The 14,290-nt window shown below is 37.1% G+C and overlaps 1 protein-coding gene across 1 annotated transcript in view; it reads left to right on the top strand.

Moving 5' to 3' along the window:
• The window catches only part of TMEM131 (transmembrane protein 131), a 94,159-nt gene that overhangs the window by 5,716 nt on the left and 74,153 nt on the right, over nt 1–14,290 (top strand). Inside the window, exon 2 of the mRNA XM_027718076.2 lies at nt 13,568–13,629. Coding sequence (XP_027573877.1) covers nt 13,568–13,629 — 62 coding nt within the window. The remainder of the gene's footprint in view (nt 1–13,567; nt 13,630–14,290) is intronic.

Raw genomic sequence — 14,290 nt, 5'->3', positions numbered from 1 at the left:
CTCACAGTGGAAGCAACTGATTTGATCCATTGTCCCTGTTAGTTGAAACTACAGTAATTTAAAAAATAATTTGTTTTTTTTTTTTTTTTTTTAAATTGTGTTAGTATTTCAGCATTTTAATTATTTTTTAATTATTAATACCAAGAATTTCTTCTTGCATAGGGAGAAACCAAAGGAACCAGTGACCATTAGAATTAAACAGAAAGTAATTATTTTTTAGTCATAAATACAGGCAAAGAAAATCCTGTGTCAGATAGCGTTTGTTAGAGGCAGCTGGTAAAATTTTAACGTGATGCAGGATTGTTGTGTATTTCTGTTTTCTCAGCTGTCTACATGGAATAATTACTGATTTACTGACTGCAACAAGAATGTGATGGAGCATTTGCATTTTTAAAATACGGTGTTAACATTTTTTGGTAAGCAGCCTTGATAACTTTTGCTCTGGAGTATTAAAGGGACTAAAATAGGATTGTTTGTGCTCTCTCTCTCTTTTTGAAAACCTCGGATATAATGGGGAAATAGCAAAGAACTGAAGTATTGCATTGTAATTCCAATTTCTGAAAAGGAAAAAAAAATGAGGAGTTTTACACTAGTCTGAGATTTTCCTGCTACACTTACCAGATTTACCTTCTCACTAAGACTATCACAGATGCATTTTTAATACCTCTTCTCCTACTGCCTGGTGTGCACTGCAACAGAGAACAGTCTGAGAATGGGAGTTTTGCTGTCCTTATCGAACTGGTTTTAGAGATACCTGAGTGAAATTTAGTGGAAGGAGGTGTACAGGAAATGAAACTATATACCTAACAGCTCCTTCTGTCTGTGTACTGTATGAAGTTACAAAATGTTATTTAATAGAACCATTCAGCTGACTGTAATGCAGCATGCTTAGTGTTTTTTAAGTTAGTTGATCAACGGATCCATTAACTATTCTTCGTAAAGCTGTTTGTCTTAGCAATGTCCTAAGGGGTATCTGAAGGTTTTTTCAATTGAATACCTATATATATGTTGGACTGTACAGATTTGGTGTAATAGAATGTGTACTTTTTAAACTTTTTGAAATTACTTAAAAAAATCCCAAACAACCCTTGGTGATAGGGTTGGGTTTTTTAAGGTTGTTTAAATGAGGAAGCACAGCTAATACTGATATTAAACAGATTACATTGCCATTTGAGGGAGTGATGGTAGGAGACAAAATTGTAAACAAGCATGGTACAGATTTAAATAATTTGAAACACTTATTTCCACTAAACCTCTTATATACTTGTTGTTCATCAACTTGATAGAAGGGAGTCCTTATAGAGGAGAGTGGTAGTGAAGAAAAAATGGCTGAGAAGTTCTCAGAAAGAAGGTTTTTAAAGAGATAATTCTAACTTTTGAAAACTGAAAGCTTTCTCGTTTCCTAACAGGCATACTTTGTTGGGAATATGTCAAGGTAGTTTCCTGAGTGTGAAACAGAGTGGCTTCAGCATAGTTTGATGTGACTAGCTTATGAAATTTCTTTATTTTTGTAATAGATAAGCTGTAGACTGAAAATGTCTGACTTGGGTTGAAGATGATAGAAGATAATGATATTGAGGTAAAGAAATCAGTTACTTTTTCATGACATCTGCTTCCACTAGGGGATTTTGGGTCCACTGTTTGAAATGGTATGTTAAATGAATGTTATGAATGTTAAATGAATTAAAAAACTGGTTATCTGAGGCTTCTAAATAAATATAAACTAATCTAGAAATATAGAAGAAGTCTTAAAGAATCAGTGATTTACACCACAATACTGTACAAATATTTACAGGTGGAATTTGTAGATAATGATAAAAACTATCCAGGCAACTACATAAACTGCAGAGTGTTTGGTTTTGGTTTATTCCCAGCAGTGGTTTGTGCTCTACCTCAGAGTCTGGCTGCAAGGAGCATCTCCGGGCTCTATTCTGGGACCTGCTCTGCTTTGTAGCTTTGTCACTGATCTGGAGCTGGAATGTACTAATACTCAAGGGCAGGTCTGCACTTCAGAGAGATCTAAGCAGGACAGAACAATGAGCTGACAGGACCTTCATGAAATCCAAAAAGGACAAATGTAAAGCCCTTCCTATGGGACAGAATAACCACCTGTGAGGGATACAACCTGGAAATGAGTCAGCAATGGACCTGGCAACATACAGGAGTGTAGCCACTGCCCTGAACAAAGTGATTATTCCTGTTTACTCAGCACTTATTAGACCACACCTAAACCACTGTGTCCAGTTTTTTGCTCTCTGCCATCCCACTGGAAGGAGACAAAGATGATCAGTGGGTGCATGACCTATGAATAGAGACTGAGGGACCCATGGAAGTGAGGCTTTGGAGGATCTTGTGGCAGCCTGCCAATATTGAAGTAGTTTATGGAGAAAATGGAGCCTGACTCCTCACAGAGACACAGGTCAGGAGCCTGAGAGACAGTGGCCATAAAGTGAAACAGGGAAAGTTTGTTTTGTGCCAGGAGATGCTGCTCTGTGATAATCCAAGAAAGGCACTCAGACACTGTAAAATAGCATTGAAAATTCTGTTTATTAGAACTAGTGCTGTAAAGAGAAAATAGCATAGATAATAGATCTGTTTTGATGCTGGGAACCCTGAGTTGTGCAGCATCAAACAGCCCATCAGTGCATACGCAACGTACTGTGCATACCCTGCCCAGACTCCATGCTGGTCTGTAGAGCTATTGCTGGATTTCCTTGCAAGAAAACAACTCTATTCATAATTTTACTGTTAAGAAGAAAGGATGTTCACCTGGGAATTTCCATCCCTACTTTAGATAAAGGCAAGGCCACCCAGGTGGCATCGCCAGTATGGAGTGGGAGCTGCCCGCAGGCTCCTCAGTTCCAGAGAGCTGTCTGAGCTCGCCCTGCAGCCGGGGGCTATGTGCAGCACAGGCCTGACAGCCAGCCTGGACATGCAGCACAGCACAGGCGTGGGTCCGCTTGGGTTGGCTCTCGCATGGATCACTGACTCCTCCATCTGTTTTGGCCTTCCAGTCAGGATTACTGTGATGTTCTGGCTTGACATAATGAGACTGCATTTCACGATGAGGACAGTCAGGCATTGAAGCAGGTTCTCTGGAGAGGTTGTGGAATATCTGACCTTGGAGGTTTTCAAGGCCAAGCTAAACGACAGCCTAAGCAACATTGTTCAAATTCAGCATTCACTGTACTTCAGCAGAAGGTTGAGCTGGGTGAGGTCTTAAGGTCCATTCCACTCTCTATTACTTTGTCTCTGTATTTTTTGTCTCCCTTGTGATCTTAAAACTTGGAGGTTGCAATAACTTTGCAACTGATGGGAATATCTGTAAGACAGGAGAAATCTGAGTTTCTATGTAACTCCATGGGGAAGTTGGTGCTATGGTAATAGTAATTTAGATATAGTTTAGGTAGGAGTGGAGTTGTAATTGGATCCAGAAAGCTTCATGGGTTGCTGCATCACTAAAAAAATGTGATCATAGAATAAAAACAAGACCCTGTCAACCATTCCTTATTGCTATGTTCGTGGATCACATAGGCTTTATTTGTTCCCTAGTTTTTATTCTTTCTTTTGAAAAATTTGTTTCAACAGAATTACTTATATCTGATCTTCCATGCAAAGAGTAATACAACTATTAGTTTCCATCTTTGCTAGCTGCTGGTAATATGATAGTAAATTGAACTGTGGTTAACATGTTAATATACAATATGTATTAAAGTAACACAACAATCTATGCAACTCATATGTCTGTGGAAATACTGAGAGATGTGGATATTAAATGTTGCAAAATCTGGCCATTCCTTTCTTGCAGCAGGTGACATGGAGTACTTGGTCCTTACTGGAAACCATTTCCTTCCTTTGTGTGTTTGTTTTGATGTTCTGGACCTGTGTGTAACTTCAGTCTGTGGAGCCAGCAATGGGCAGTCTAGGGGTACCAGAAATTATCGTTATCAAGCATGTAATAGAAAGCATTGAGGCTACTCTTGCCATCTAAGTTGTCTTTCCTAAGTATAAAAAGGTAAGGAAGGTGTGTATGTGTGGAACTTTTATACTATGATGTAGCTGCTTTTATATTATCATATACCTTGTCAGTTGCCTTTCATGTGGCTTAACTAGGTCATGATGTGCCCAGATAGCTTTCACTGAACTGTATCTTCCAAAATAAAAAGATTAATAAATTCCTTGTTTTTGGGGAAAGCTGATTATATCTGATGCTGAGAGAAATCTTTGTCATTGACAGACTGAATCTTCACAGGTGAAGCCACTCTGCCAGTCAGTACTACTGAATGTCATTATCTGATGGAGAAAAGACTGAAATGAACTGGTTCATCAGGGAAAATTTGATTGGAGTCTTGGTACTTGATGAGTCCAATGAATTCTTCCTTTGTTTAAATTTAATTTCTCCAGGGAAAAAGATAGCAGAATAAGGAACTCGGAGATTGAGCGTAACATTTATTTATTTAGATATTTATTATAGATATAAAAATATTTATATTGTGAGAAAAATTGTGATGCTGAAGGGCCTTTTAATCTAGCAAAGCTATGCCTATTTAAGTTGAGACTTGATATTAGGCATGTCAAAGTAGAAGCGAGAGGTATTTTGAGTGAAGGTAAATGACTGTTGTCTTAGTTAGGGGGCAACTAGGGTGGTTGAAATCTTCAAAGTAGAATTAGATGTCTATCCAAAACATATTCTGTAACTAAGCCTAAGGGTTTGGAATTATTGGGTGAAATCATGATCTCCGTTGCACAGGGTGTTAAACCAGATCATCACAGCTGTTTGTAAAAGAGTTTGACCAGAAGAGACTGTATATTTACTTCTGAGGGGTAACTGCCTCCAAGGTATTGTAGGTGGCTAAATTGAATTTCTGCAAGCATTTAATTTCCCTATCTCTACTTGCACCTTTAATTTTTTTTTTAATGTTTTAGTTTTCCCCCCAAACTGGAATTCCCCTGTTTTGTTTCATTTTTCTTGCCCTATATTTTATCTTCCTTCAAAACTTTCTGCAGTTGTTCTTCTCCACCCATTTCTCCTCTGGCTTTATCAGACATTGCAGCCAGCTTTTTCCTGCTGGTCTGTGTTCCCACATGGCAAGACAACAGAGTGCTTTGCTAAGCAATCAATAAGTAGCGTTACTGCCACATCATTAACACCAGGGCTTTAACATCGGGCTTTTTCTATCTTTTCCAGGCCTTCGATTGTTGTATTTATAGCCTTCGTATGGCAGACGAATAACCGTTATCTTGCCACTGTTTTTACTTGTCCTCCAGGCTTAATAGCTGTTTCCAGTGGACACTTTAGTGTTGCCACGTGAGCATAGGGAGGGTGGAGATACTGTGTTCCTCCCTCCCAGTGATTCTTCTCTCCAGTGATTTAGTATTAATTTAGTTGCAAGTGTTATGCAACAAAATCTAAACTAATGTGGTGTCCAAGTACCCTTCTTGTTCTATAAATTCCTGCAGTTCCACCCTGGTAAGTGACCAAAGAAAAAAGGGGAGAGAAGCAAAATCAGGGCAGGGAGGAGAGCAGAACTCTGTCACTTAGTAGTTCACAGTTTCTATGCCATGAGTGATACAAAGCATCCTCTGTAGTGGATGGCAAGGTTAGGAGTAAGGATTGAAAACTGAGGAGTGTCCACAGAGCATAAACTGTAGCTCTTACCTGATTGCATTCACATTGCTAGCAAGACATTTATGTGTTAGGAGGTATCTCCCTGCTACGTATCAAATGTTTCTATATGCCAAAAAGGTTAGAATTCCAGTAAGTCCATGTTATTTTTGCACGCATCAGTTTGCAGTGCTACCTGAGTGGTAAAACTTACTGCCACACTGAAAAGTTTCTGATCTAAAACTTGAATCTAAAATCTAAAGTGAGATAAAACTTTAAGAGTAGTTTAAAGTGGCTGCTCTTTTCCTCTTCTCATTGCAGGATAGGGTGTCTTGTTTTTGAGGATAGTTCCAATTAATTTTATGCCTGTACCAGCTCAATAACAATTAATTTATAGGAGTATAACCTAATTTAACATATTGAAATTTTAAAATATTAACAACTGCCATCATTAGCAAGAATAAAAAACTTTACTTTGTATGACCCAAAGCCAGAAAAAAGGATGCTATTTGCAGATGCTTGTTTTTCTCTTTAACTTCCTTTTAAATTTTTTGCTCTCTTTAAATGTTTTATGAAAAGTTTCTTTGAGTGTCAGAAGTATTGTTCTCTTTGGCTTAAAAATAACATGCACTAAAGTTTTTCTCCAGATGAATTATTTCTCCTTTCCTATTTAATTATTATTTTTTTATTTATTTTAAAATGAGTTTTCTCATTCATACTCCATGTGAATGGAATTGAGTATTATTTCCTGAGAAGCATTTTTGAGCCAGCAAATAATGTCTTTGGAGGAACAAATGAAATTATTGAAATGTTTAAAAGTAAAGGACCAACTTAAAGCAAATTTTTTTTTCACAGGTATTTTAAAGCATCTGGCAACTTTTAAAGTAGTATTTTGGTTTATTTTCAAGTGAAGTTCTGTAATCTTTATTGCTGCCATCTGAAATAGACCATTTTGGTCAATGGCGAATAATTTTTTAAACTCATTACAAAAAAATCAGATGAAACTGAAGTGGATGAAAATGCAAATTCTGTAGGGTGGAAATACAAGCTGAGTACAGAATAAGCATCTGAGAATAAAGGTATTTGAATAATGTGTGATTTTTTTTTTTGTGTGTGTGTGTGTGTGTGTGAATCTAAAATCACCTAACATAATTTTGTTAGGAAAATAACAAAGTAAAAGCAGATTGGTAGTATGTGTTACCTTCAGTGAGCTTTTCTGTTTCTACATATGTTTGTATAGTTTTATTGCAAGGATATATCTCTCACCGGAGATATATCCAGTCTATCTAACTGGATGTGAAAGAACTATGTGAAAGAAACCTTCAAGCGGTCTTGCACTGTCTTCTGAAGTGTGAAACAAATACTGTGAGCCAGATGTGGGAGCAGTGGCTTCAGGATGGAGACCTGCTTTCTTCCTTTCTCACACTAAGCGGTGGCTTCATTGTCTGTCTGGAGCCTGTGTTCTGAATCAGAATCATGCTGTCACTTTCTGTTTCGGAGCTGGCTTTAAAAGCTGAATTGATGACTGAATTCCAAAAAATCTGCATCAGTCTTAACTAAGGGGAAAAGAGATGAGTGGCTGAAAACAATGTGACAGCTCTTCTTACTAGGGAAAGCCCTTGCTGTGTAAAGGCGCTTGTCTTTTATCTGAAGTTAGAAACGACACACAAAGAACTTAGCCAAATACTATATGCAGAATTAGTTGGCTATCAGTTAATACACTCAATTTGTGCTGCTGTGTGCAGTAAAATACAAATTGTTTGACTTTTTTTTCATTACCCTCACATTCATTATTGTATCCTTTAAGAAATGTTTACAGAGAGCAGGTGACAGTGCCAGGTGAAGTCAGAGGCGCTGCAAAGCCTGGCCTCACTGTGAAATAGTGTGCTCAGGTATCGCAGTGCAAGTGAGGTGTCTGTTGAGCTTGTATTAACTTGGGCCTAGGTTGGTGCATATGAACTTACTTGAGTACGTGTTGTGTAAAGTCTTAATTTTTTTTTTTAAAATCAGTAGTACAAAAGGAGGGTTTTGATGAAAATTCTGTCTTTTTGGTTTTTGGCTTAATGTATTGCTTTTTCTTTTCATGTGATGATTAAAGTGCATTATCTAGGAATGGATCTATTTCAAATCTCTAATACATAAACAGAAAATAAAAATTTGGCTAGTTGGCTTTTGAGGAGTGGTCAGTAGAGTTTTTAATAAAGAATAAAGCATATGTTTCTTTGTAAAAAGACTTCAAAGTGAGACATTTTTGCATGTGATCTTTACTACTTTGTGTGTATTTTCTGTCTTTGTTGTGATGGCTCTTTGTGAAGTCTCTTGGGAAAATTACTAATTTTGCTTTGTTTGGAGTACTGAAAAATAAACAAGCGAATAGTCTATGTGAGTGCAAGAGGATTTAGCTGGAAACCAGGCCTGCTGGCTGGTGATTCTCTATTGCCTGACATTCACTGGCTCATAAGAGAATGACCTTTTACATTTCCAGTGAACCTGTTGGGATGTAGGCAGAAATTCAGGCAGATAGCTACACTGACTCTTCCATCTTGGAGAACAGGCCTTTCATTAAACAAATTTATTGTTTTGAACACTGAACTGGGATGTGTTTCTTGAGGCTGACCAGACTTCTGTATTCCTGAAGCTGATTAAAGTGGTTGCTTGAATTACAGTGTAATTCTATTTTTCTTAATCTGTGGAGTATTTTGTTTTTTACAATGTAATTTTCCATTCCATAATAATGTTATTTTATCATTCTGTATCCACCTGCCTGTATTTCACATGCTGCTCAGTTTTCCACTGTTCGGGATGATTGAAATTGTGTGATTGTGCATAAGCAGTTAATTCATAGTCAAAGCTTTAAAAATAACTCCTCCAGGGTCAGATGTGCTGTTTAACCAGTAGTGATACAAAGGCAGTAATTACAATTACATGGACAGAATCGAGTGGCATTTAGCACATTGTAATTGGCTCATGTGGTTATAGTTACCTTGAAGTGAGCTTAGTCACTAAGACAAAGGGTTAGAAACTGGACTTTAAAAAAAAACTTACTGTAAATTAGGAATTATTTAAATAATGGATCTGGCCCCATTTTAGTAAGCTAGGATACTATGTTCAGAATTTGGAGAAAATTCAGAGACTGGATGGTGCTGGCTTTTATAAATACAGCTTACAAGAAAGTTAGACAACTTGTTTAGACAAGAGTTAGGGAAGAAAAGAGTTCTTACAAGCCTGTAAGAGAATATATTATGATTAACTTAAAAATAAATGAATGCGCTGCTGTTGAGTAGCTGTTCCAGAGCTAAGTTGTATTTCAGGATAGTGTTTTTATAAGCGTATATGCCAGAATATACATTTCTGTTAAAGTGAAGAAATGGACAGTGGCTCAATGAATGAAAAGTTTACAAAGCCGCCTTAAAAATCTGATCTCAGTCAGAGACGGCCTCATAACCTGTCAGCCGGGGAGAATTTTTTTTTTATTTTTGTGCACCAAGAGTTCGTGTTCACATTGGTCTCGCATTAATGCAAATTTATTCTGTTATGTGTAATTCAGTCACATCTAAAGACTGGTATTGGATAAAGTGGTTTTGGTCCTAAGTTCCCATTTACTTTGGATATGTGTAGGATTTTAAAATTTTCTTCTTGTTACTTGGAGGTTTATAGGCCTGTGCTTTTCTTTTTTTTTACCTCGAATGTGAAAGGCTTGGACAATCAAATTAGGGGTGTGTTTGAGCAAGATTTGTCTACTAGCTGTGTAAACTTGTGAGAAGATGCTGCTTAAGCTTTGAGGAATTTAAGTGAATTCAATATCTCTTTGGGCCACTGTTGGTTTAATTTTTGTTATGTTAGGTGTTTACCATCCAGCACTGTGATGATGTCAGAAAGGGCAGGGGAAAGCATTTAAGAATCTACTGGTAATAATGACTAGATAGTGCATTTACTGTTCTAGAAAGCTGTGGTTTGGGGACTAGGGGCCATGGCTGTGATGGTGGGTTTTGTTTTACCAAGCTTGGAAAGTGTTCTCAGCAGAACAAGGTGTTCTGGAGCGAGTAGAAAGACTACATTCATGGTCTCTTTCTGATATCTTTTGTGGGCTTTTTATAGTAAAGCTGACTTAATCAAAGAAGTTGCATTTTAAAGGCTGTAAATTGAAAACAAACAGAAAATGAAACTTATAGTATTTTTAGCACTTGTTTGTCTGTCTTCTGTTAATAGTGACCTACTGTCTGAAAAGAGGAAACCAGGAATACACAAGCTATAGCTGGAAAAATTTAACCCTGAAATCATTTACTACCCTAGCAGTGAGAATGACTGAAATTCTTACAGCTTTTCATGAATCTGTTATATTTGCTTTTTGTGGGAGCTTGAAAGGGTAGAGTTTTTCTGCTGAGGGAGATTTGTATTTACCTCTTTGAAGAAAGTATTCTGTTCAGCACAGGTGAAGAGGAAAAGAGACTATGATTCTTCTGGCCTTGAAATCTGTGGATTTTCCTTCTTTGGTCCATGAACATGCTAGTAACATTTAAAGTTTGACTAACAGCTATTGTAATCAGCCTTCAGGGCTTCAATTGCCTGTAGGGTCAGGAAGAAATAATTTTCCTAATGTGTAATTTGCCTTCTTGGCTGCTGATTTGTGCAGTGGCAGATAATACTGTGACAGCTAAAATACTTCCTACCCCAAATGTTGTGTTGTGCCCCTCTTGAAGCAGTTGCCAGTCATGTGGCAGGGGTGACTGTAATGGTTCTTAATTTACTACAGTTTACTCTTCGAGGGTATCAAAGTATTGGCTACAGTATTAGTCTGGTAGTGGACCAGCTCAAGCTTTGGGAAGAAGTTTTTCCAGGAGAAATTGTTAGGGACTTAGCAGAAAAGAGTCATCTTCCTCTGTAGCATGAGGAATAGTTCACCTAATAAAGCATGCCCAAGTGACCTCATACTTAATTGCTTGCAGAGTCTTTGAGTGTTGGTAATAACCTATTCTCTATTGGTGACATATATATTTTGTGTAAAAGGACAGAAAAGACTATTTTTGGACTTGCACTGCAGAAGTTTGTAAACTTGCTTAGGTCAGGTAGCACAAGTGCAAAAGGTGAGCAACTGCTGCTAATTTTGGAATGGGCAAATAAATACCCAGAAGGGCACCGTCAGCATTTCACTTTGAAGAAGACTTTGTCCTCTCTGTGGTCCATATTAGACAGTCTGAGAGCTGCTCTTACAGGGATTTGGGTGATTCTTTATGACTCGTCAGTGGAGCTTTTTAAAATGTAATTGGCTTTGCCTCGTTTGAATGAGGTGACTCCTTGCTTCATCCTGAATTGAGAGTCTGAGAAGCCAGTTCCAAAAAAAAGCTTTCATCTCAGGAAGGTGTAAGTATTTACTTGCCATTTCCTTGCTTTGATGAAATAACCAATAAAGTAGAAACATAGGCTTGAAAGTTAGTCTAAACCAAAATAAAAGGTATAACCACAGCGACTTCATCAGCATCTCAGTTGAGATGCAACTGCCATGAAATGGCCAGCAGCCAAGCTTTGCAGTGCCTCTGACTTCACCTGACACTAACTGTCACCTGCTCTCTGTAAACATTTCTTAAATGATGTAATGATGAATGGCACTTCTATTTAACAGTGTCATCCACTCAAAATGTTCTGTAACATCTGTTGCTTTGTTCGTAAGTTGTCACAAAGATGAAATAACTAAAAAGGGGCTGAGAAAGTGTTTGGAGTTTACTGAAGGGCTGCCTGAATTCAAGCTGCTTGGGTAGAAAGCTTGGGCTAATTTCTGTGAGCTTCTGTGTATGTTATCCTTGTGGAAGAATTGTTGCTATTTTCTGCTCTTTGTACCAACAGTGTATCATATTTAAAACAGAGAAAAAAGCCTCAGAAAAATATTAAGAATTTGTGATTAGATAAAATATCCTTTTATGCTTTGCTGGTTTTTGATAGATCATTAATACAAAAAGGTGTTTTCTGATAATTTTTTGGCTTGTGCCTGATGCCACTGTCAAGTGCTGTGTGTTCTTTGTTTCCAAAGCAGAGATCTAGAAAACAAGAGAATGACAGAAAGCCCAACCTCAGAAGTGCAATTCGTTTTGCCTCTTAGGAAGGTGTGCTTGTATTGAGAAAGTATTTTTTTTTTTAAGTTGTGATTGTTAAACTTGCAATAAATCAAATACATGAGAAAACATAATTTTATTCTGTATTTGTCCCCAAGTTAAAAATGGAGAATTTTCCCTCCATATCAGCTAATCTGTAATTTGGTTTTTTGCACAGAGGATAAGCGTGACATTTCTCTGAAATTGTGATTAACTATCATATTCTGTGTTTTAACCTAATGTGTCCGAGCTTCATTGTCTTGCACTGCAGTTCGCTTACAGATTTTTCTAAGTGGTTTTAAAACCAAAATTAAACATTGATTTGAATGTCTCACATCATATGTATTGCCAGTTAAATTGAGAAGAATTCACTTGTTCTTTGTTTCTAGCATTAAACTTTAAACTGGAAGACCTACTCCAGTAATTTAAGTTTTAAAAGCCCAAATTTTCATGAACTGTAGGACTTGATTTTGTAACAGCTGTTTAAATGTTTTGTTTTGTTTGTTTTGTTTGTTTGTTTAATGTCTTACCCTATGTTCTGTATAGTTCTTCAGTATAAATGATTGACCAAACTCCTGATTCTTGGATCAAGGATGGGTTTTCTTTGTTTTGGAAAGCATTACGGAAATGACAATACATACACAAAAAAACCCTCTACGGTATTGCTGACATGACTGACTAGGACTGTTCATGCCACTATTAATATTGCAGGACATGCGTATTGTTTATAATCTGAATGCCCCCTTTCCCCTCTGGGGTGATTTTCAAACACCACCTGAACTGGGCTGCTTTTGAAGGTTTAAAGGTCCTTTTTTAGACTGGGATTCAAAATCCATCTTCCAGAAGTGCACACTGTGCTTCTGTGTGCTGGGAAATCTAACTTCTTCCTGTTGAAGTTGTTCCTCTTTCGGAAAGAGGGGCGTATTACCACTCACTCAGCTTCATCTAGCTGAGTGGTAAAGACAGTCATGGAAAAAGAACGTAGGGTAGAGAAGGTGTTATTTATAGGGTTTTGGTTTTGTTGGGGGTTTTTAATACAATTTTCTGGTCTGAGGTTGTTCCTGTATTTTATTCTGAAGACCTGCTTTTTTGTGTGCCTCAGTAGACTTTTGAGGAGTAAGATGTAGAACAATTTGAACTTCTCTTTCCTCTTTAAATCATATTCGTTCTTGTATGCATTGTTATATTTTACGGGAAGGGCATTGCCCTTATTTCTTTGTCTTTAAAAGAGAATAGCATTCCCTGCATTTTGAGAGGAATTGAAAAAAAATTTGCCTGTCCAAACATTTAGAGGAAATAAGTAGAGGGTTTGAGGATCCTATATGTGACTGAGGCTTGAATTTTCATAGAATTTAGTTTTATGGTGCAAATACTTCTGAACTTTTTCATATTTTAATATGTTACTATCAAGATGGAGAGAGTTGTTGCCATGCCAAGGGTTAGGGAACAATGTGAACAAGGCTTTCCAGATGTACCGTTAAGATTTTTGGTGTATAAATGAAACAGAAATTGTTTGTAAATGTCTGAACTCTTTGTGGGCTTAGATGTATTAACTTCAGTTGTTTTATTGAAGTATGGAGTAACCTTGATACCACCAATCTTTTTCGGGACCCTAGAAGTTGTTGTCCTCTTTGGAGTTAAATATCTTTATGCCAAAATACTGATTTACCAAGTGTGGTACTTCTCCAAGGAAAATTAATGTCACAATTTTTTTTTTTTTGTTTGGTGTTTGTTAGACTCTGCATTGTTATTTTGGTTAGTCATAGGTCTGTGTACAGAATGAGGTATAGCAGATTTTGGATGTTTTAAGTCTCTTTTTATTTAATAATTAAATGTTTTTTTGTGAAGTTACTTAGTTTTTTGTTTTTCTTTGCAGCTTTCATCCAGTCGGATGGCATAATAGAAATGCTACGTTTTGATGAAGGAGACCTATTGCAGGTATGTAGTCTGAGTAAACCATCTGATCTAGCAGTGTTTCATCTTCTTTGTGATAGCTGTTTTATGAAACTCCTGGCTAAGTGGATTTTTGAAAATAAACAAGCATCAAACTTTACTGCATAAAACCTTTGGACCTTCTAGAGTTATTTTCAGCGGTATTCTTTGGTGTGTCCTGAGGTTCTGGTTCCCTGATTCTTTTGTGTTGGGAAACTGGTGGAGTTTACTACAGGTTCTCTCTGACCAGTTTGTCCAGTTCTTTTTTCTCAGAAAAACATAAGGATTCATTGTGTTTAAGACTTATCTTGATGTAGAGTTGGGATGCAATTGGATAACTCATTTGGAGGAACTGCAAGTGTTGCAAGATTCCCAAACCTAAAGGCAGTACTTGGGATCCAACTTGATCAAGTTGAATTTAAAAACATTCTAATTACTGCAGTGAAGTAATTGCAGATATGTATTTTTCGGGTATAGTGTTGCCATTTCTGTCAGCTTTCTTTTGATGTGAGTCAAAACAGGCAAAAAGTTAACTTTAAAGTATATGTGCTGATATTGAGATGGTGGTAGTAGTTGAGATGAAATACATAGCAATGTGGCTTGACTCTAGAGCTACGTAATTCTGAAGTTCTGTTGACTAGAGTTTCATATGCATGCATTTTGTAGA

Source organism: Pipra filicauda, unplaced genomic scaffold (genome assembly GCF_003945595.2).
Source record: "Pipra filicauda isolate LSUMZ 115617 unplaced genomic scaffold, ASM394559v2 scaffold83_size3615187_pilon, whole genome shotgun sequence".
NCBI lineage: Eukaryota > Metazoa > Chordata > Aves > Passeriformes > Pipridae > Pipra > Pipra filicauda.
The sequence above is the reverse complement of the archived record's forward strand: the minus strand, read 5'-3'. Positions and strand labels throughout refer to the sequence as shown.